The sequence below is a fragment of the Leucoraja erinacea genome, chromosome 1 (assembly GCF_028641065.1).
Source record: "Leucoraja erinacea ecotype New England chromosome 1, Leri_hhj_1, whole genome shotgun sequence".
Classification (NCBI taxonomy): Eukaryota; Metazoa; Chordata; class Chondrichthyes; order Rajiformes; family Rajidae; genus Leucoraja; species Leucoraja erinaceus.
Genome location: NC_073377.1, coordinates 89,597,183 through 89,618,060, shown reverse-complemented (window position 1 = coordinate 89,618,060; position 20,878 = coordinate 89,597,183). Strand labels below are relative to the sequence as shown.

The window sequence follows — 20,878 nt, the reverse complement described above, 5'->3', positions numbered from 1 at the left end:
AATGGTTAGCAACTGGGAGATCTAGTGGGCCTTGGCAGATTGAGCATAAGTGTTCGGTGAAATGGTCGACGAGTCTACGCTTGGTCTCGCCGATGTAAAGGAGGCCACATTGGGAGCACCTAGTGCAGTAGATGAGAATAGAGATGGTACATGTGAATCTCCTTCACCGGGAAGGACTCCTGGGGTTCCTGGATGCATGTGAGAGATGAGATGAAAGGTCAGGTGTGGTGCCTCCTGCGGTTGTCGGGGAAAGTACCTGGGGGTGGGGTTGGTTTGGGTGGAAAGGGATGAATGAACCAATGAGTTGCAGAGGGAGAGGTCTCTTTAGAAGGCAGAAATGGATGGGATGGGAAAGATGTAACTGGTGTCAGGATCACAGTGAAAGTAGCAAAAATGTTTGAGAATGATGTGTTGGATGCAGAGGCTGGTGAGCTGAAAGGCGAGGACTAGGGGAACTGTTGTTGAGGGGGGAAACCTACATCATAGATGAATCCCTCACCCACGTCTCCTCTCTTCCCTTAATCAACGTGCACCTATTTCTCCCCTCATCGTCCATCTACATTTATTTCCATGGCTTCACATTTCACACCTCTTCCATCCATCTCACACCTTTTGCCTATACCTCCCTGACCTTTGTTCAACCATCAGCAAAACTCCCTTCATCTCTATCCACCTATCACTCGTCAGGTTTTTTCCTGCCCCGTCCTCTCTTTCAGCTTTCTACCCCCTAACCCCCCCCTCCCAATCCCAACCACAGGGTACCATGAAGGGTACCAATCCAAAAATGTCACCCATCCATGCAAATGGCGATGTTTTGAAAACTGACATCTTGTGAAAGGAACAGTCAGGCATATTCTACAGTTTATACAAATATGTTGATAATTGCCAACCAGGTGGCTAAAAGGCTTGTGGAACAGTTTTGACAGGAATTTGAAAGAGACAGAGCAAATATCCAGGAGATGTGAAGAAATCAATAAAAAAGCCCTTCACAGATGGGCTGACAGCACTGAGTCCGGTGACCAACTGCTCAGAAGAACTTATCAAGTTGAACCCTGGTCAGATTCATCTACAGCGGGTCCTATTTAAATGCAGGCAATATATTGTGGAAGTTGTGAAACTGAAGAGTTAATGCATCTTGTTTGAAAGTATGCAGTAAATCTTTGAGTTGTTTGAACTAATTGTGATTAATAAAGAGGCAATGTGTGGCAAAGTCATCGTCTGATGTGTTTTATCGTACGGTACATTTAATTGAAAACACTATAAACATAAAAGATTAATAAACAAGGATGTGCATTTCAGTACTTACATTTTTTTGACGGCTGCTGACCAAGTCAAATGCAAGGCTGGCTCTATACTCACTGTATACCTATGTAATGGAAAAAGATGCAGACATTTCAGCAGGATGCCCCAAACCCTGTCAGACACCCAGACATCCTCCCCCTTACTTTCAGTCTGAAGAAGTCCCGACCCAAAACATCACCTAATCTTTTTCTCCAGACATGCTGCCTAAACTGCTGAGTTACTCAAGCATTTTTTGTGTCTATCCAACATGATATCAAGTCTGAAGAAGGTTCCTGATCTGAAATACTGCCCACCCATGTCCTCCGGACACGCTGTCTGACCTGCTAAATTACACCAGCGCTTCCTGTTTTACTCATGTTATCAAAACCATCTTGAATTCATTAGATGGACCACAACATGCTGCCACACTCATATTAACTCACCTTTTCATGGATCAATAAGGACTGATTTGATCACTGCAGCCAAATCACTTATATCTATATTACTAAAAGTCTGATCTTGGCCACTTCCTGTTGTTCTGTATATTGACTTTAGAAAAAAAATGCTGCCACCTCCTCCGCTGCGCAGGACAAGAAGATTTTTCCCATCGATGAAAAATATGTTATTAGTGCTTAAAAAATGTTGAGATTCTCTCTCCTGCACACCACGCCCCTTCCAGAGGGACTATAAAACCCGGAAGTGTTGAGTGCCTCAGTCAGTCTCTGCAAGATGGGGGGAGCGCGAGGGTCACGTCTCTCAGTCTGAGCTGTGAATAACACTGAACACATGTCTACTAAACTGGGAGTGGTTTGAAAATATAGTTTGGAAGTGCTAAAGCGGTGTTGCCTTTGGTTTGGAAATGCTAAAGCTGTGTTGCCTAATTAAAGTTGCCTTGCCTAATTAAAGTTGCCTTGCCTAATTAAATTTGCCTTGCCTAATTAAAGTTGCCTTGCCTTCTATATAATCAAAAGTCTAATCTTGACCACTTCCTGTTTGCTCTTTATATTGATTTTAGAAAAAACGCTACCACGTTCGGCTGTGATTTTTGGCCATCTTACTCAGAGTCCCCCTCCGCTCATCAGGAGCTGAGGATTTTTCCCATCGATGAAAAATAAAAGTTATTAGTGTTTAAAAAATGTTGAGATTCTCTCTCCTGTCAATCATGCCATGAAGGCCACACCCCTTCTGGTGGGAGGGGGAGGGACAATAAAACCCAGAAGTGTGGGCGTGGCTCAGTCTCTGCAAGATGGAGAAGGGAGAAGTCATGACTCGCTGTCTTTAGTGGCCTTGCACCCTGCTTGAAATGGTGTGAAACTTCACTTGAATTTGGTGGCTTTACACCCTGCTTGAATTCGTAAGAAACTGCACTTGAACTTGGTGGCCTTGCACCCTGCTTGAAATGGAATTTCAAGGAATAGCCGTGTCAACTGCCAGCCCACCAGCCGTGAGTGAGTGAGCTGCCAGCCCAACAGGCTTGAGTGACTGAGCCGCCAGCCCAAACAGCCCACAATGCCCATATTAGCCCTCTGGAAACCAGACCCTTCAGCCCACAACACCCAAGTCTGAATCTATGGCTGTTGTTAATGATTAGAAAAAGGGCTACTACATCAGTAGACACTTACCACTAGTAAGAATTTCATTGTTATGGTGTTGGTACAAATAGCAATTAAATATTTTTGATGCTTGATTCTCTAGTGGATGAAGGAGTGGAAAGCAGCAGGATAACTCTGGAATGTGGATACGAAAGAGCTGATACCATTTCTTGGTATAAGAAATACCAATTTCTTAATATTGGAATATTGATTCCATTTTTGGAAGTCTAACATCGGCAGGACCTGCACAATGAATGGTAGGGCTCCAGGGAGTGTTGTAGAGAAGAGAGATCTAAGAGTGCAGGTGCACAGTTCCTTGAAGGTCGAGTCGCAGGTAGATAAGGTGGCCAAAAAGGCTTTTGGTACATTGGCCCTCATCAGTCAGAGTATTAAGTATAAAAGTTGGGAGGTCATGTTGCAGTTGTATAAAATGTTGGTGAGAACGCATTGAGAGTATTGTGTTCAGTTCTGGGCACCATGTTATAGGAATGATGTTGTCAAGCTGGAAAAGGTACAGAGAAGATTTATGAGGATGTTGCCAGGCATGGAGGGTCTGAGCTATAGGGAGCGGTTGAGTAGGCTGGGACTCTATTCCTTGGAATGCAAGAGGACGAGGGGTGATATGGGGAAAAGATTTAATAGGAATCTGAGGGGTAACCTTTTCACACAATGGGTGGTGGGTGTATGGAACAAGCTGCCAGAGGAGGTAGTTGAGGCTGGGACTATCCTAACGTTTAAGAAGCAGTTAGACGGGTACATGGGTAGGACAGGTTTGGAGGGATATGGACCAAACACAGGCAGGTGGGACTAGTGTAGCTGGGACATGTTGGCATGTTAACTCTATAAAGATTTGTATACCCCACCAAATTAGCAAAGTAGTTTATAATATTTTACAAAGGAAGTTAACCAAACTGTCACAATTCTACACACAAGTAATAGTATCAATGGTTTTTGTGGTATCTTCCAAACAACTCGAAACAGATCAACTGTTTATTAATTCAATGTTCCATTTGTAGGACTTCTCTATGCAGCAATTGGATGCAATGGTAAAATATAATATATTAGTGGTGAAGTGTGTTTGAAATGTTAATGGTTTAAAAAGTCATAATTAATGCAAATTCTCTTTTACACAATTAATGATTATTAGTATACTCACATCAGCTGTAATATCATTGAATTTTGTAATAAAAGCATGTTTAACCACATCCACAGCAATTTCTGATGCAATTACCATACAAACATCTGGAAACAACACCCAAAGATGATCTATAAAGGAAATAATTACATTTTTTTTAGATTATTTATTTCAAGATTAAAATGTGTGTTCTTACTTTTCAATATATATACAAATTAATATACATTATAATATGGTCTAAATAAGCAAACATTTTAGATTTATAATGGATAGAGAAATTATTTTATTCTAAATGTTATTACACTTTGATCTACTTAAAAATGCATCGGCTTATTGATACCATAACATCCAATGGTCTGGAAAATTTGCCAGTGCTGCATCACTGAATTCCTGTACAGTAGATTAATCCAATTTTTACTGTTTTATTTTAATTATACTTTAACAAGAGAGAAAGAGTGAGAAAGAGAGAAAGTGAAAGAAATAGTGATGTGTAAACCCCTAGACTACAAGATAGTGCAGTCCAGGAGTGAACGATTAAAAGTCTATAGAAGAATAAGAAGCCAAAAAACAAAAATAATAAAGGAAAAGAAAAAGGGACCCTTACGAGTTGATATACCTGCTTCATTTCCCATCACCCTGTTTGTGAATCGGTTTAATTCCAGAGTTGTGTTGCACCATACTATACGTGTAATGAATCAATGAAGGGAGACCATATCTTTAAAAATTGCTCTGATTTTCCTGCTAAGGCGAGTCTCATATCTTCAAGATGTAGCGTCTCAGACATGCTTGTGATCCACATTTTAAGCGTCGGGGTGGATGCATTTTTCCTAAATTTAAGTATGTTTTTTTACGATTATCAGGCCGTAATTAAGGAAACATCTTTGAAATATTGATAGCTCAGAGCAGGCACCTGTTGTTCCAAAAATAATCAATTCTGTATGGGGGTCCATTTATTTTTTTAATAATCATGAGAAGATTTCAAAGATTACTTTCCAAAATTTATGGAGTTTTATGCAAGAAGCAAAGGAGTGTGTTAGAGTTGCTTCTTGAGATCAACATTTGTTGCAGATGGGGGACACATTTGGGAAAATTTTGTTCTATTTAGTTTTTGAGTAATATAGCCTATGTCGTATTTTAAATTGAATTAGAATATGTCTTACATTAATCGAACAATTATGTACATATAGAAGATATTTTTCCCCATCTGTCTTTGGGAATTTTTAAGCTTAATTCCTGTTCCCACTCTCTTCTAATTACATCTGACGATGGAATTTCTATATTCAGAATGTTATTGTACAAGTATGATATTAAATTATTTGACTCTGCGTTTCTATTCATACCTTCATCTAATATATCTGGCAGCAGAGTTTGATATTCGTGGGTAAATGTTTTCAAATAATCTCGAATTTGAAGATATCTAAAATATTGATTACCTTTCAGATTGTATTTTAATTGTAATTTCTGAAATGATAAAAGGTTTCCCATTTCGTACAAATCTCCAACCTTTTTAATTCCTAGTCTTTCCCAATGAATAAACGTTTTATCTATAATAGATGGTTTGAACGACGGATTATTAGCTATTGGAGAAAGAAGAGATACATTTCTTAGTTTAAGAGTAAGTTTTACTTGTCTCCAAATTCGTAAAGTGCTATGAATAATCGGATTTTTCTTGTATATTGTATTCTTCAATTTTATGTTAAAAGGCGAACAATCCTCTCTCTCCATTACTAACTACTCTACCCGTTGATGTGAATTGTCCAGCCAGTGAATTACATTTTTAATAGTACAAAGAAATTGGGGAGCGCCAGTCCACCGAATTCTTCGGGTTTACATAAATGTCGTCTATGAATTCTGTGTGATTTATAATCCCAAATAAAATTTGTAATGTGGGAATCAACTTTTTAGGTAGATATATCAGTATTGATTGAAATGTAGAGAATTTGTGGGAGCAAAATCATTTTTATGGCATTTATTCTGCCTATTAGAGACATCGGAAGTGTTTTCCAGAATTGAATCAAAGCGTTTAATTTAGTAACTAAAGGCAGGACATTTTTACTGTTGACAATAAACATGCTCCTCATCCAAGTGGACCTACAAAAATAAACTAAGAAAATTTAATATGCACTCCATTACCTGGGTTCCATGAAAATTGTTCCATATTCCGCAAACACACAATCAGCAGAAGTACGTAGTTATTGAATCTCTCCCTTATATCTGCAAACAAATTATTCTACATTATTTGTCATGGAAAAAATGTCTGAACATTTATTTTCTGTACTTTTGTATTTTGTACTGATGATTTTATCCAAGATTAGACTTTTTTCCAAAGGTATTGTACAGTAACTAAACATTTAAAGTGCCTTCAAACTAAATTCACAACGTGAGGGAAATTATTAAAAGAAACACACAAGATTATGGGCTATTATGGACAATCTATCCTGCATGTCACCATGGTTTTTCTATCTCTTTACTAGTAAGGTTAAAATTCCACATGATTGAAAAGAATATAGATTTACCATAGTCGACAAATTGAAAAAAAAAATTTCATGGCTGTAATCATGCAAGTAATTGAGCACCTATCAGTTTTGCTACACGGAAACTGTTACAATGTAGACCGAGACAATCCCTCTTTCTCCTCCATTCTCAAACTCAAGGCCCAAACCTTGATCCACATCTTTTCTTCCCCCATAATCATCACCCAAGGCACATGCCCTATGTCCTTCATCTTTCTTCAACCCCATCCCAGCAAACAGAACGTTGCAATTCCACATTTCCCACCAGTAACATTTTTCTCCTATACAATCCTTTCTGCTTTTTGTAAGGTCCAATCTCTCCACGACTCTTCGGTTCATTCATCCTTTCCCACCCAACCTGCCCCATCCCCAGGTACGTATCCCTGCCGTTGCAGAATATTTAACACCCGTCCCTACATCTCCTCTCCCACTTCCATCCAGGTACTTTATCATTCCTTCCAGGTGAGATAGAGGTTCATGCGCACCTCTTCCCATCTGGTTTACTGGATTTGGTGCTCCTGATGTGGTCTCCTTTACATTGGCGGGATCAAACAAAGATTAGGCAACCATTTTGCCAAACATCTGCGCTCTGTCTGCCAAGGCTTGCTGAAGCTCCTTATATGCTAACCAGTGATAGAAATGGGCTTTAGGAACTAGGGGTATTCCAAGATCCGTGAGGCTGAGGTTGGGAAGGAAGAGGGAGGGGGATTTTTTTTATGTGCGGTCATACCCATGTAAGAGTACAAGAATGCATAACTTGTTTATTGTGTATTTATAATAGTTTATTGTGTATTATATGTCATAGCTGCTTTCTTGCACCTCTCTCTTTCCCTCTCTCTTTCTCCCTCCCTCTCTCTCTCCCTCTGTGTGTTGGCTGCAGCCATCGTCTGCTTCGGTGAGGGAAGCAGGTCGGTGATTGATCAAAAGGCCCCTAGGAGACTGTGTCTGATTGGCTGCCGAGTGACCAGCGCATTATGTGATTGGACACAATGCTCTTGGAGACGGCGGCTAATTGGACGGGAGGAGACCGATTTGTTGATTGGACGGGAATTTTAAGGTAAGCTGGTCGGTGATTGGACACAACCCCCTTAGAGACAGCGGTTGATTGGCTGCCAAATAATTGGGCACAAAAAATTGAAAATAGGAAAACAATAAAATCGGAATTACGATTTAAATCGGAAGAATATCATGCCTGATCTGCAGCAAAGATACTAGTATCCGCTCTAGTATATTTGATCTGCAGTTCCTTCCTATTGAAGAAGAACCCTGGCCCGAAACAACTCCTAATCCATTCCCTCCACAGATGCCGCCTAGCCCGCTGAGTTCCTCCAGCACTCTGTGTTTTTTATTTAACTCTTGAAATTGAAGTTAGATATAAAGCTGGAGTAACTCAGCGGGACAGGCAGTGACTCTGGAGAGAAGACCCTTCTTCAGACTGAACTGAACTCTCGTCAGTGAGAGTATTTGTGATTGGCTGCAGAAGGGTCGCAACCCGAAACGTCACCCACTCCCCAGAGCCGCCGCGCATCCTGCTGAGCCCCCCCAGCCCCCCCGTGTCCACCTTCAACTCCGGAGCCAAACAAAAAACACAGAGTGCTGGAGAAACTCAGCGGGCCAGGCGGCACCAGCAGAGGGAACGGACCAGGAGCTGCCACGGGCCAGGGTCCCCCCCCACACCAGGAAGGAAGCACAGATGCAACTGTACCCGCAAAACGCCAAATGATTCCGGGAATGCCCAGGAGAGAGGGTGAGGGAGTGAGAAAGATCCAAAGGACGGATTCGGATCCCAACTACGCCTCCCTGAGACATCGGCAGAAGTTTCAAACCTACGGACCCCTCAAGTTCGAGCTACGTGGACCAACATACCACGTTGTAAACAACCACGATCGCTACTTTGACTGGGAGTTTGCGTTCCTCCACAGTCCCGCCAGCGGTTTACAGCTGTTTGATATCCGCTTCAGGAAGGAGCGGGTGGTCTACAAGTTGAACGTCTAGGAGGTGAACTCCCTTTACAGCGGAGAGACGCCAGGTCTGATGAGGGCCAAGTTCTTAGACAGTCATTATGGAATTGGGAAAAGTTCCAATGAGTTAGTGAAAGACGCGGACTGCCCTTACAGAGCCACTTTCCTCCACACTCTCCATCTCATAGAGACTGGAAACCAAAGATCCTATAGCGGAGCAAGATAGTCCACTCGACGAAAACGCCGTAGTAGGGTCATGGGTAATCTTCAGCACCATTTCCGTAACCGGCTTCCGTCTCCGCTCTAGTATCTTTGCTTTGGTCATGGCTTCTTCATGCACAAATCATCTTTTTTTCTCAGCTGCAGGTGATCATTTTGACATTCCTGCCTAGTCCTCCTTTTTAACTGAACATACAAAATATTGTCATTTGGAAGGAGCTCCAGAAAATCCTGCACCCACTCAAGCCATCCCCCTCCCAGGGCCGGCTTTAGGAGGTGCGGGGCCCAATTGGGAACAATTTTGGTGAGCCCCAGGTTCCCAGCCAACGTCTGTAGAATCATAGAAATAGAGATACAAAGTCTATAATAGACTTTAATTGTATGGTAGAATGGAAAGTAATCAAAATGTTCGCCTAAAAAGTGCCTGCGAGTTAATGGACCAAACAGATGTAAGGTACATTTTTATGCAAAATTGCATACGTGTAAGCCAGCAAGTAACAAACAAAATGTGTAGATAACCTCTGACAAGTGCATAGTTACAATACGATTTGTTTTAGTGAGTGTGAAATTAAAACAATTTTAATGAACTGCTGGAAAAACAATTATGAGTGTGTGTGTGTGTGTGCGTGTGTGTGCGCGCGCGCGCACGTGTGAAGAAGGGAAGGGAAGGAGGGACAGAAGGGAGGAAGGAGAGAAGGGAGTGAGCGAAGTAGAGAATGAAGGGAGGGAAGGAGAGAAAGGGAGAGGGGAAGCAGAGAAGGGAAAAGAGAAAGGAAGGAGAGAAAGAAGGGAGGGAGGGAAGGAGAGAAGGGGAAAAAGAGGAAGGAGGGAGGGAAGGAGAGAAGGAAGGGAGGAAAGAAGGGGAGGAGGGAAGGGAGGGAGAGGGCTGGCAGTAGGAGCGGATGCTGGGGTCTGGGGGGACGGGTGTGATCTGAGGCCGAGGTTTGTAAACGTTACTCCAATCTTCGGTCCGGTCCTCCCTGTATTGTTCACCATGTCTTCCCGGGGAGAGAGGGGTTGAGCCTGGGCTGTGTGTGTGAAGCACGGCGATTGGAGTAGCGGGAGCGCTGCCCCGGCACCTCCCCCTTCTCCATTCCCCCTCACACCCCCTCCCCGTCTTTCTCTTTCTTTCCCCGCCCCTCTCTCTACACTCTTCACTCCCCCCTCCACACAGGGTAGATATACCCGAGCCGAGAGTCGATTACTCTAGCACGGGGCCCCCTTAGGCACAGGGCCCAATTGGGAGCAATTGGTCCAATCAGCTTAAGGCTGGCCCTGCCCCCTCCCCCCCTCCCCTTCGACACGGACACGGAGCGATCGCCGGCCCCCCTTTTTTTGTTAAACATCTATTTCCTTCGGGTGTTTTTTTTTTTTTTTTTTTAATTTCCCACTTACCATTTCCCTACTTTTTCAATAGCTGTCACGACCCATTTGATGTCATCCTTCGCCCTGCTCCTGGTCACGGCCCGCACCTATCTGCTGGACATGCTGTGTGTGTGTGTGTGTGTGTGTGTGTGTGCATGTGCATGTGCGTGTGTGTGTGTGTGTGTGTGTGTGTGTGTGTGTGTGTGTGTGTGTTTCGGAGTCTGAGGGGAGAAGCACTGGCACCAAGAGCGAGTGGACAGACGGACGAAAGCAACGATCATAGAGCGGAATAGGTGACATTTCGGGTTGAGGCCTTCAGACTGACAGTCAAGGGAAAGGGTAACGGGAGGTATAGGCATATCTTCCATTCATTTGACCTTAGTACCGTCTATATCTATTGTTCCTCTTAAATTGACACTACCTAATATCCCTATTTTTCAGAAGTTTATGCATTGCAATTTCATCATAAGATAAAATGCAAGATATTCAGAACAATTTTGAACACATTTCAGGCAATACTTCACAAATGCATGCAAAGTGGAGATTCTACGTTCCTAATTTAAAGCAGGTTTGAGAAATAGCTTTCCAGATACAACTGTACAAAATTAAATAATGCTGAGCTTATTTTCTTAAACAGCAATCTAAATCAATGGAGCTGTACGTACCGCTATTGGACATCTGAAACAGATTATTCTTCTCAAACTTCTTGAAAACACTTCCTTTTATTTCTACAAACTGTTTAAGAACAAAGTTTAAAATCAGTTTTGAAACATGATAGCTTAATATATATATAAAACTACTCTTGAATGAATTTGGGGGATTATCTAGTATTTTTTAAATAGTAAAGAGTCAAAGAATAAAGATTTAAAAAGGTTGAAAATCAAAACTATTTGCAACAATCTAACCAGAACGAGAATATGCCACATTTTATATATGCATAAATTAGAACTCAGCAGAGAGTTTATTGCAAGTATAAAGTGATGATATTGTAAACATTTTCCAATGTGCTAAATGGCATTAAAAATAAATTCAAAAATTAAAAACATGAGAAAGTAGACACAGAGAAAGGATGACAGGTAGGTATAAATTGGTGAAGGAAAGAAGCAACTGAAAGAAGCAACAGATCGAATGCAAGTGAAAAAGTAGAGGTGACATAAAACTGGGAACTATTGGGATTACCTGAAAATAATGCAGATTCAATAGCTCGTTCAAAGAAGAATCGATAACATGTAAAGATAGAAACTTTACAAGACATTTTGGAAGAGCGATTAGTTGGATTAATTTGATAGCTCTAATAAAGACCCAATTTAGACACAAGGGACGGACTACTTCCTCTGTGCTTTATTATTCCATGATTCAGTGATTGTAACAATACTGAGGTTTAATGAAGTTCTTAAAGTGAAATCTATATTTAATCTCTTCTTAAATAATAGTTGCTTTTTTCATTTACAGCAAAAACTACAATACTGACAGAATACTACATTGCCATTAAGGTGCACAGGAATGTGTGTATTAAAACTTTTGGATATTAAATACTCACATTATTTGACATCATGATGGTCAACAATGATTTGTTGTGGGAATTGAAAGCAACATTCAATGTTGTTGCTTGCACCATGACCAAAATTGTATGCAGGACTACATTACATTTGTTAAGGATAGAACATAAATAAAGAAAAGTCTATGAATCTAACCAGCTAAATATTTTATTGCTTGTGCAAATAGCTAATTGTTGAAATTACAACTATAATAAAAGATTCAAGAAACTGACACCAAAATACATATATTCACGGGATGACATTTTCATTTTATGTTTTAATAGGCCATCCAGTACGATTTATTTTGACACAGCAAAATTCCAACCTGTATAAAATATAAAAGGGATTTATTTTTCCATGCGTTCCTGCTACAAGGGATCTATAGGAGGCACTGCCTTAAAAAGGCATCCAATATTATCATGGAATCGCACGACTCTGGCCACACTCTCACATCATTTCTGCCATCAAGTAGGTATAGGAGTCTGAAAACAGTGATCTCCAGATTCATGAACAGTTTCTTCCAAAAACCATCCGGCTGTTAAACACCAGTTTGAATTATAAATCATCTCGATTGCACTATGGACTTCGGGCTTTTGTTTGGTTTTCCATTAATAATGGGATTTTTAATTGATGTTTTTTTGTTTGTTTTATTATGTTATGTTATGTTATTATGTTGAGTATTGTGTTTACACATGTAATGCTGGCGCAAATAAGAATGTTATTGTTCCATTTTGGTACATGTTACAATTACACACTCTTGACTCGACACTTGGTCAGTTACATTGTACTTCAAAACATAGTAGGGAAACAGGCCCTTCGGCCCGCTTAGTCCGTGCCGACCATTGAATGCGCTCTAACACTAGCACTATCCTACACACTAGGGATAATTTACAATCTATAAAAGCCAAATAATCTACAAACCTGTATATCTTTGGAATGTGGGAGGAAACTGTGAAACCTGGAGAAATTCCATGCGGCCACAGTGAAAATGTACAAACTCTGTACAGACAGCACCCATTGTCAGGATCAAACCTGGGTCTCTGGCGCTGTAAGGTAGCAACTTTACCGCTGCTCCACTGTGCCGACTCGCAATAAAAACATTTAATAAATTATTTCACTGCATGATTATTTGACGTGCACACAATAGAATAACAATATTCTTAGCTAATTATTCTGATTTGTGCAGAAATATATTGATTACATTGAAAACATCAGTAAAACCTTCCATCAAATTATGAATACCCAAAAGTAATTAAAAAAGTGTGAAAGTGTGAAAAATTCAGATCTTTTAACAAACCTAATTCAAAGGATACAAACATAAAGCACCGCCATGAAAAAGTGAGGTATCACCCCAATATGAGCCCGTTTTTTCTTTTTAGGTTCTGTGGCTGTCCAATACAGTGCATCCAAAATATCTTGACCAAAGGAAGAGAATAGACGATCTGCTACCTGAGAAAAAAAAATCAGACTACTGTATACTTAATTGCTCATTCTTCAGTAATTTATTCAATTTATTCATTCAATACATTCTTGTTAATAGGAGATATCCTAGAGAAAAATAATTTTAAGTGAAGGATAAATACAAGGGACAATGTGTAACAGCCACAATTAAAGATACAAAATCAAGGGGAAACAATAAAAACATATACTAGTTTCTGTAAACTTAATTATCAGAATACTTACTCTAATTCCAGATCAGTGATATATATAAAGAACTCCACAGCATACAGCCTTCCCGTTATTAAAACGCCCATCCATTACTACCTGGTCTTTTATCATTGGACTAATTTTGGATCTGATTTGCCACTTCCCCTTGGATCGCATTACTTTTACTTTGCTAATCGATCTGTCAAGTGGAACAAACCTTGATAAAATCCAGATTGATTACATCAAATTATAATTGTCTAAGGCTCAGAATAAAAGACAGCACTCTTCCACTCATTTTGTGTATTCTGAGGTGGCTAATGAGGCCAATGGGGAAAAAGCAAACTCTTCCCCAGATGGAACAGGAGGTTGATGATGGCTTAATGGGCAAGTAATTTATGAAAAGGTGTGCTCCTTCCATCATTAATGCAGGGTTTCTACGCTCCTGTTACATGGCTTAGAGGTTCTGAATACCATCTTGTATATGCCTTGTCCATTTTATACTGTAAATTTTGTGTATTATTTCAAAAGTCCTCTTGATTTTGGAGTTATTTTCAGTTTCTGCAAGCTCACAGAGCATTTCTGTTCCCTGCTAATTATCCTGTCATGGGCCAGAGGTTAATGTTGCCCTTTTCCAAGGTAGTTTTGAAGGAATCCTTGAATCTTTTTCTCTGTCCACCTCTTAATCTTCCATGACAGGGGTGAGGGGAAAAAGAGGATCAGGGGGTTGCATTATTGGTTAAGGAGGATGTCATGGCTGTGTTCAGAGGTGACATTATGGATGGTTCGCCTAGTGAGGCTATATGCGTGGAGCTGAGAAACAAGAAAGGGATGATCACCTTGTTGGGGGTGTACTACAGACCCCAGAAAAGTCAACGGGAATTAGAAGAACAAATGTGCCGGGAGATTGCAGACAGCTGCAGGTCAAATACGGTTGTTGTACTTATTGGGGGATTTTAACTTTCCCAATATAGACTGGGAAAATCATAGTGTGAAGGGTTTAGATGGGATGCAATTCCTCAAAAGTGATCAAGAGAGTTTTCTCAAGCAGCATGTAAAGGCCCCCACACATGAGAGGGCAACACTGGATCTAGTGTTTGGCACTGGAAATTTGGAAGGGCAAGTTAATGAAGCGGCTATGGAGGGACCAGTGACCACAGTTCGTTTAGGTGGAAGACATGTAAAGATAGGGACAGAGGGCCTACATTAAACTGGGGTAAGGCCAATTTTGAGGGTATGAGAGAAGGTCTTGTTCAAGTTGACTGGAGCAGGTTATTTGAGGGGAAAGGAACATCAGCCAAGTGGGAAGTTTTTTTAAAGTGTACTGAAGGAAGCTCAGGATGTGTAAGTTCCAGTTAGCGTGAAGGGCAAAGCAGGCAAACGTAAGGAAGCTTGGCTGACGAGGGAAATTGAGACATTAGTCAAAAACAAGAAGGATGCATGGGACAGGTATGGGCAGCTGGGATCAAGTGAGGAGTTTCCCTTGAGGAGTTTCAGGAACTAAAAAAGGAAATCAGAAAGGCAAAAAGGGCTCAAGAGATAGCTCTGACAGGTAGCATTAAGGACAATCCCAAAATTTTTATAAATACTTAAGGGGGAAAAGCGTAACTAGAGAGAGAGAGTGGGACCTCTGAGGAATCAAAGAAGTCACCTCTGTGTGGAGCCACAGAAGATGGGCAAGGTAGTAAATGAGTATTTCTCCTATGTATTTACTGTGGAGAAAGACAGTAGGACAGAGAAAATTGGAACAGTCACTGGAAGCGTCTTGAGAGCAGCCAGGGTTAGTCGAAGAAGTACCGAAGGTACTGTCGTGTTTGAAGGTAGTCAAATCTCCAAGGCCTGATCAGATATATCCGAGGACATTGTGGGAAACTAGAGTGGAAATTGCAGGAACCCTGGTTGAAATTTATGAGTCGTCCTTAAATACAGGAGAGGTTCCGGAAGACTGGAGGGTGGCAAATGTTGTGCCTCTTTTCAAGGCTGCAGGGAAAATGCTGGGAACTATAGGGCGCTGCACTTAACATCTGTAGTTGGTAAGTTACTAGAAAGTATTTTGAGGGATAGGTTATACATATAGGTATTTGGATGGGCAAGGGCTGATTAGGGACAGTCAGCATGGTTTTGTATATGGGAAGTCGTGTCTCACAAATCTGATTGAGATTTTTGAAGACATGCCCAAAAAGGTTGATGAGGGCAGAGCTGTAGATGTTGGGTATATGGACTTCAGTAAGGCGTTCGACAAGGTTCCACATATTAGGCTGCTCTGGAAGATTAGGTTGCATGGGATCCAAGGAGAGATAGCTGAATGGAGAGTAAATTGGTTCCATGGAAGGTAGCAGAGGGAGATGGTGGAAGGTTGCTTCTCGGACTGGAGGCTTGTGACTAGTGGTGTGCCTCAGGGTTCGATGCTGGGCCCGTTACTGTTTGTCATCTACATCAATGATTTGGATGAGATCATACAGGGCAAGACTAGCAAGTTTGCTGATGATACAAAAGTTAGTGGCTTTGCAGATAGTGAAGATGGTTGTGAAAGATTGCAGCAGGATCTGGATTCATTGGCCGGGTGGCCGGAAGAATGGTTGATGGAATTTAATACCAAAAGTGTGAGGTGTTGCATTTTAAGACGTCGAACAAGGGCAGGGTAAAGCAGAGGGATCTAGGAGTACAGGTGCATGGTTTCTTGAAGGTTGAGTCGCAGGTAGATAAGGTGGTTAAAAAGGCTTTTTGCACTTTGGCCATCATAAGTCAGAGTATTGAGTATAGAAATTGGGAGGTCATGTTACAGTCGTATAATACGTTGGTGAGACCGCTTTTAGAATATTGTGTTCAGTTCTGGGCACCGTGTTATAGGAAAGATATTGTCACGCTTGAAAGGGTTCAAAAAAGATTTACAAGGATGTTGCCAGGACTAGAGGTTGTGAGCTATAGGGAGAGGTTGAATAGGCTGGGTCTCTATTTCATGGAGTGCAGGAGGATGAGGGGAGATCTTATAGAGGTATACTAAATCATGAGAGGAATAGATCGGGTAGATGCTGCGTATTTTGCCCATAGTAGGGGAACCGAGGACCAGAGGACATAGGTTCAAGGTGAAGGGGAAAACATTTAATAGGAATCAATTGGGTAACTTTTTCCATACAAAGGGTGGTGGGTGTATGCAACAAGTTGCCAGAGGAGGTGCCTGTAGTTGCGGCTGGGACTATCCCATCGTTTAAGAAACAGGTAGATAGGTACATGGATAGGACAGGTTTGGAAGGATATGGATCAAGCGCAAACAAATGGTGTGGGCAAGTTGGACCGAAGGGCCTGTTTCCACACTGTATCACTCTATGACTATGACAGAACTCAGAATCAAGTGAATATTTTGAAATTCTGTGCCTGGCAAGCAAATGAAGTGGCTGACCGAGTGAACCTAGAGCTTCAGTGTTGGGGATGATAGTCTGAAAAAGAAACAATTACATTGATTGATTTGCTTATCCTGCAAGTCAATTTGCAAATTTTTGCAGACAGAATTGATAATATTTTTCCAGTGATTTGTAATGCCTGTTGTTGGTATCCAGGACTTAAAGCATATAGGGGAGAGAAAATCATCGCTGCCTGTTAGACAATGTGTTTTGTGCCAGGTCTGGAGGTCTTGATCTTCAAATACCCTCTTTCAAAAAGACTGTGCTGGTTGGTACATTGTAGGCAGTGGAGGATTTTGTCAGCAACGCCTGTCTTTGGGAACAAAGGCTCCAAGATATGGGGAGTGGTCTGTTTTTTCAAGCTTCACCATGAACATTTATTTCATTGGAGAGTAGGTGATACTGTACGGACAGATTGATAGATGCCTTACACAAGTTGAATGCAAGGCCTATCCTCTCAAAAGCTTCAGCAAATTAGTCAACAAACCCTGGAGCTTGGCCTTCAAGCATGCACAAAAGCAAGTGTTGTCTGCATACTCCAGCTCGACTACCGAGGTTCCAGTAATCTTGATTTCATAGTGTAGTTAGCTCAGGTTGCAGTTTTCATTAATCTGTAGATCAACTCCACAGAAAGTCTGCAGGAGAGATGCAATGTTGCAGTGAGAAAGATTGATACAAATGTGGTGACAATGACTCTCCTTGTTCAACATCAGTCTTCACTAAATGTTCTTCCGTTGTAGACCTTTGGTTAGTATCATAGCTTGCATGCTATTGTAGTGCAAACATAAAGTGGAGATTATTGTGTCAGCCGCTGAAGTTAAGCAGGATCTTTCACAGTATCGTGTAAGAAGGAACTGCAGATGCTGGTTTAAACCAAAGATAGACACAAAAAGCTGGAGTAACAGCGGGACAGGCAGCATCTCTGGAGAGAAGGAATGAATGGGTGACGTTTTGGGTCGAGACCAGTATCTCTTGATAGATCAAAGACCCAAAAGTACTAGGGGACCGAGGATCGAGTGGGAGGGAGGAACCGAAGAGAATCCACATTAGTCAGAAAATGGTGTTAGGTAAACTGTTGGGACTGAAGGCAGATAAATCCCCAGGGCCTGATGGTCTGCATCCCAGAGTACTCAAGGGGGTGGATGCATTGGTGATCATTTACCAATGTTCTCTCGACTCTGGATCAGTTCCTGTGGACTGGAGAGGAATCAACGGGAATTACAGACCAGTTAGCCCTGCATTGATATTGGGGAAGATGCTGATGTTGATTATTAAAGATGTTATAGCAGCGCATTTGGGAAGCAGTGAAGAGATCGGTCAAAGTCAGCATGGATTTATGAAGGGGAAATCATGCCTGACTAATCTTTTGGAATTTTTTGAGGATGTAACAAGTAGAATGGATAAGGGAGAGCCAGTGGATGTGGTGTATCTGGACTTTCAAAAAAGCCTTTGACAAAGCCCCACAAGAGACTGGTGTGCAAAATTAGAGCACATGATATTGGGGGTAGGGTATTGACATGGATAGAGAACTGGTTGGCAGACAGGAATCAAAAAGTAGGAATTAACGGGTCTTTTTCAGAATGGCAGGCAGTGACTAGTGGGGTGCTGCAAGGCTCAGTGCTGGGATCCCAGTTGTTTACAATATATATTAACGATTTAGATGAGGCTGCAGGGTGACTTGGATAGGTTGGGTGACAGGGCAGAAGCATGACAGATGCAGTATAACGTGGATACATGTGAGGTTATCCACTTTGGTGGCAAGAACAGGAAAGCAGATTATTATCTGAATGTCAGATTAGGAAAAGGGGAGGCAACAAGACCTGGGTGTGCTTGTACATCAGTCACTGAAAGTAAGCATGCAGGTACAGCAGGCAGTGAAGAAAGCTACGGGCATGTTGGCCTTCATTGCAAGAGGATTTGAGTTTAGGAGCAAGGACGTCCTACTGCAGTTGTACAGGGCCCTAGTGAGACCACACCTGGTGTGCAATTTTGGTCTCCTAATTTGAGGAAGGACATTATTGCTATTGAGGGAGTGCAGCATAGGTTAATTCCTGGGATGGCGGGTCTGACATATTATGAAAGAATGGCTTGACTGGCTGATATTCGCTGGAATTTGGAAGGATGAGAAGGGATCGTATAGATACATACAAAATTCTTAGAGGTTTGGATAGGGTAGATGCAGGAAAAATTGTCCCGATGTTGGGGATGTCCAGAACCAGGGGTCACAGTTTAAGAATAAGGGGTATGTCATTTAGGACTGAGATGAGGAAAAACGTTTTCACCCAGAGAGTTTTTCAAGTTTTAGGGACCTCTTTTAGGGAAGGTGTGACCTGTACAAAAAGGACGGGTTGCACTTGAACCCGAGGGGGACCATATCCTGGCAGGGAGATTTGCAAAGGCTACTGTGGAGACTTTAAACTAGAACGGTTGGGGGGAGGGACGCAAATAGAGAAAGCTAGTAGACAGTGTGTGAGGCAAGAGACAGAGCAGGGAAGCACTCAGACCCAACATGTAGGGGGGAAAGAAGACAAAAATAATAAACAGAGAATAAGAGGTGGTGGGTTTCTTAAATGTGTGAGCAGAGAGACAGAGGGGTGTAAAATGAGGGTATAAGCAATAGGTAGCAAGGTGAAAAGTAAAAGTGGCAGGCAGACAAATCCAGGGCAAAAATCAAAAAGGGCCACTTTTCCTATAGTCCTATAGGAAAGATGTTGCCAAGCTCGAAAGGGTTCAGAAATAATTTACCAGGATGTTGCCAGGACTTGTGGGGCTAAACTATCAGGAAGTTGAGCAGGCTAGGATTTTATTCCTTGGAGCGCAGAAGGATGAGGGGTGATCTTATGGAAGTGTGCAAAATCACGAGAGGAGTAGATTGGGTAAACACACATTTTTTTCCCCCAGAGTAGGGATAATCGAGAACCAGAGCACGTAAGTTTAAAATGAGGGCGGAAAGATTTAATGGGAACCTGAGGGGTAACTTTGTTTTACACAATAGGTAGTGGGTGTATAGTGCAAGCTGCCAGAGGAGGTAGTTGAGGTAGGTACTATTGCAACATTTAGAAAACATTTAGAATGGTACATGGATATGATAGGTTTAGAGGGGCGCGGGCCAAAAGCAGGCAGGTGGGACGAGTGTGGGACATGCTGGTTGACGTGGGGAAGTTGAGCCGAAGGACAGTTTCCACGCTGTGTGACTATGACCTAGTTCTATGAAATTTTGATTCCTTTAAAAAGTAACAAATGCAAATTTTACATGTAAAAGCTCATGTTTTAATTCTAAAAAAAGTCAACTAATAACAACCACCTTAGAAAATCTTACTTTATAGATGTTACATACCTCTAACATATTATAGATGATGTAGAGTTTGATGACAGATTGTCCTCTAATTAGATGGTACATCATGGAATAATCCACATAGTGCATCATAATAAAGCAGATGACCATTATAACTGACTTAAGTATGTCACACACTTGAGCAGGTTGCAGTAATCTTCCATCTCTTAGAATAAAATTAAAACATTTATTTCAAAAAACTGTAACCAAAAATCAAAATATAACCGTGATTAGAAATGTAGATGCAAAGATCATGTTATTGTGTCTTTATGAATTAATTTATTACACAAGCAATTTGCAAACATTTTTATTATAGATTCTATTTTGAATGTTGCAAGCATTCAAAACATATTACAGCTAAGAAATAATAAAATGAACAATTGAGTATATAATCTAGTTTCTTTCCCAACCTTATGTATTCTAAAATGTTTTAAAAGAGAATTAATTATCTTTGGAAGAGTTACCATTACAATGAAAGAAAGTGCTCCAGTACTTCATTCATTCCAAGCAAAGAAATGGAACTATCAAATTATGAATAACCAGCTAATCTATTCTTGATGATTATGGTGTAGGATGAAAAAAAAATGTTGCATCATTTCCCCCTCAACAAAAAAAAATGGATTGAAGAATTACACGAATAAAACAAATGTTGGAATGTGAGAAATGGAAGGAAAGTGGGATAAAATAGCATTTTCATTGATGAAGTGGGTGTAAATTCAATGTTCCTATTTATTATATTAATTTATGAATGTCAGATAATTCAAAGAATTTCATCCAAAATAGAGCAACCTTGAATGTTCATCACCTGCTCAACAGTGCACTCCACTACAGAACTAGATTGTGCATTTAAATCTCTGGAATGCACTACCAGTTAAGCATTAGAAGAGCAAAGGTA

General features: G+C 41.1%; 1 protein-coding gene across 1 annotated transcript in view; it reads right to left on the bottom strand.

The window, feature by feature from the left end:
- Nucleotides 1-20,878, bottom strand: part of LOC129699075 (transmembrane anterior posterior transformation protein 1 homolog) — an 84,195-nt gene that overhangs the window by 43,661 nt on the left and 19,656 nt on the right. The window contains exons 4-10 of the mRNA XM_055638709.1: nucleotides 19,987-20,149; nucleotides 12,918-13,053; nucleotides 11,607-11,704; nucleotides 10,732-10,801; nucleotides 6,142-6,222; nucleotides 4,030-4,139; nucleotides 1,307-1,366 (exon numbers count right to left, since the gene is read on the bottom strand). Of these exons, the coding sequence (XP_055494684.1) occupies nucleotides 1,307-1,366; nucleotides 4,030-4,139; nucleotides 6,142-6,222; nucleotides 10,732-10,801; nucleotides 11,607-11,704; nucleotides 12,918-13,053; nucleotides 19,987-20,149 (718 nt within the window). The remainder of the gene's footprint in view (nucleotides 1-1,306; nucleotides 1,367-4,029; nucleotides 4,140-6,141; nucleotides 6,223-10,731; nucleotides 10,802-11,606; nucleotides 11,705-12,917; nucleotides 13,054-19,986; nucleotides 20,150-20,878) is intronic.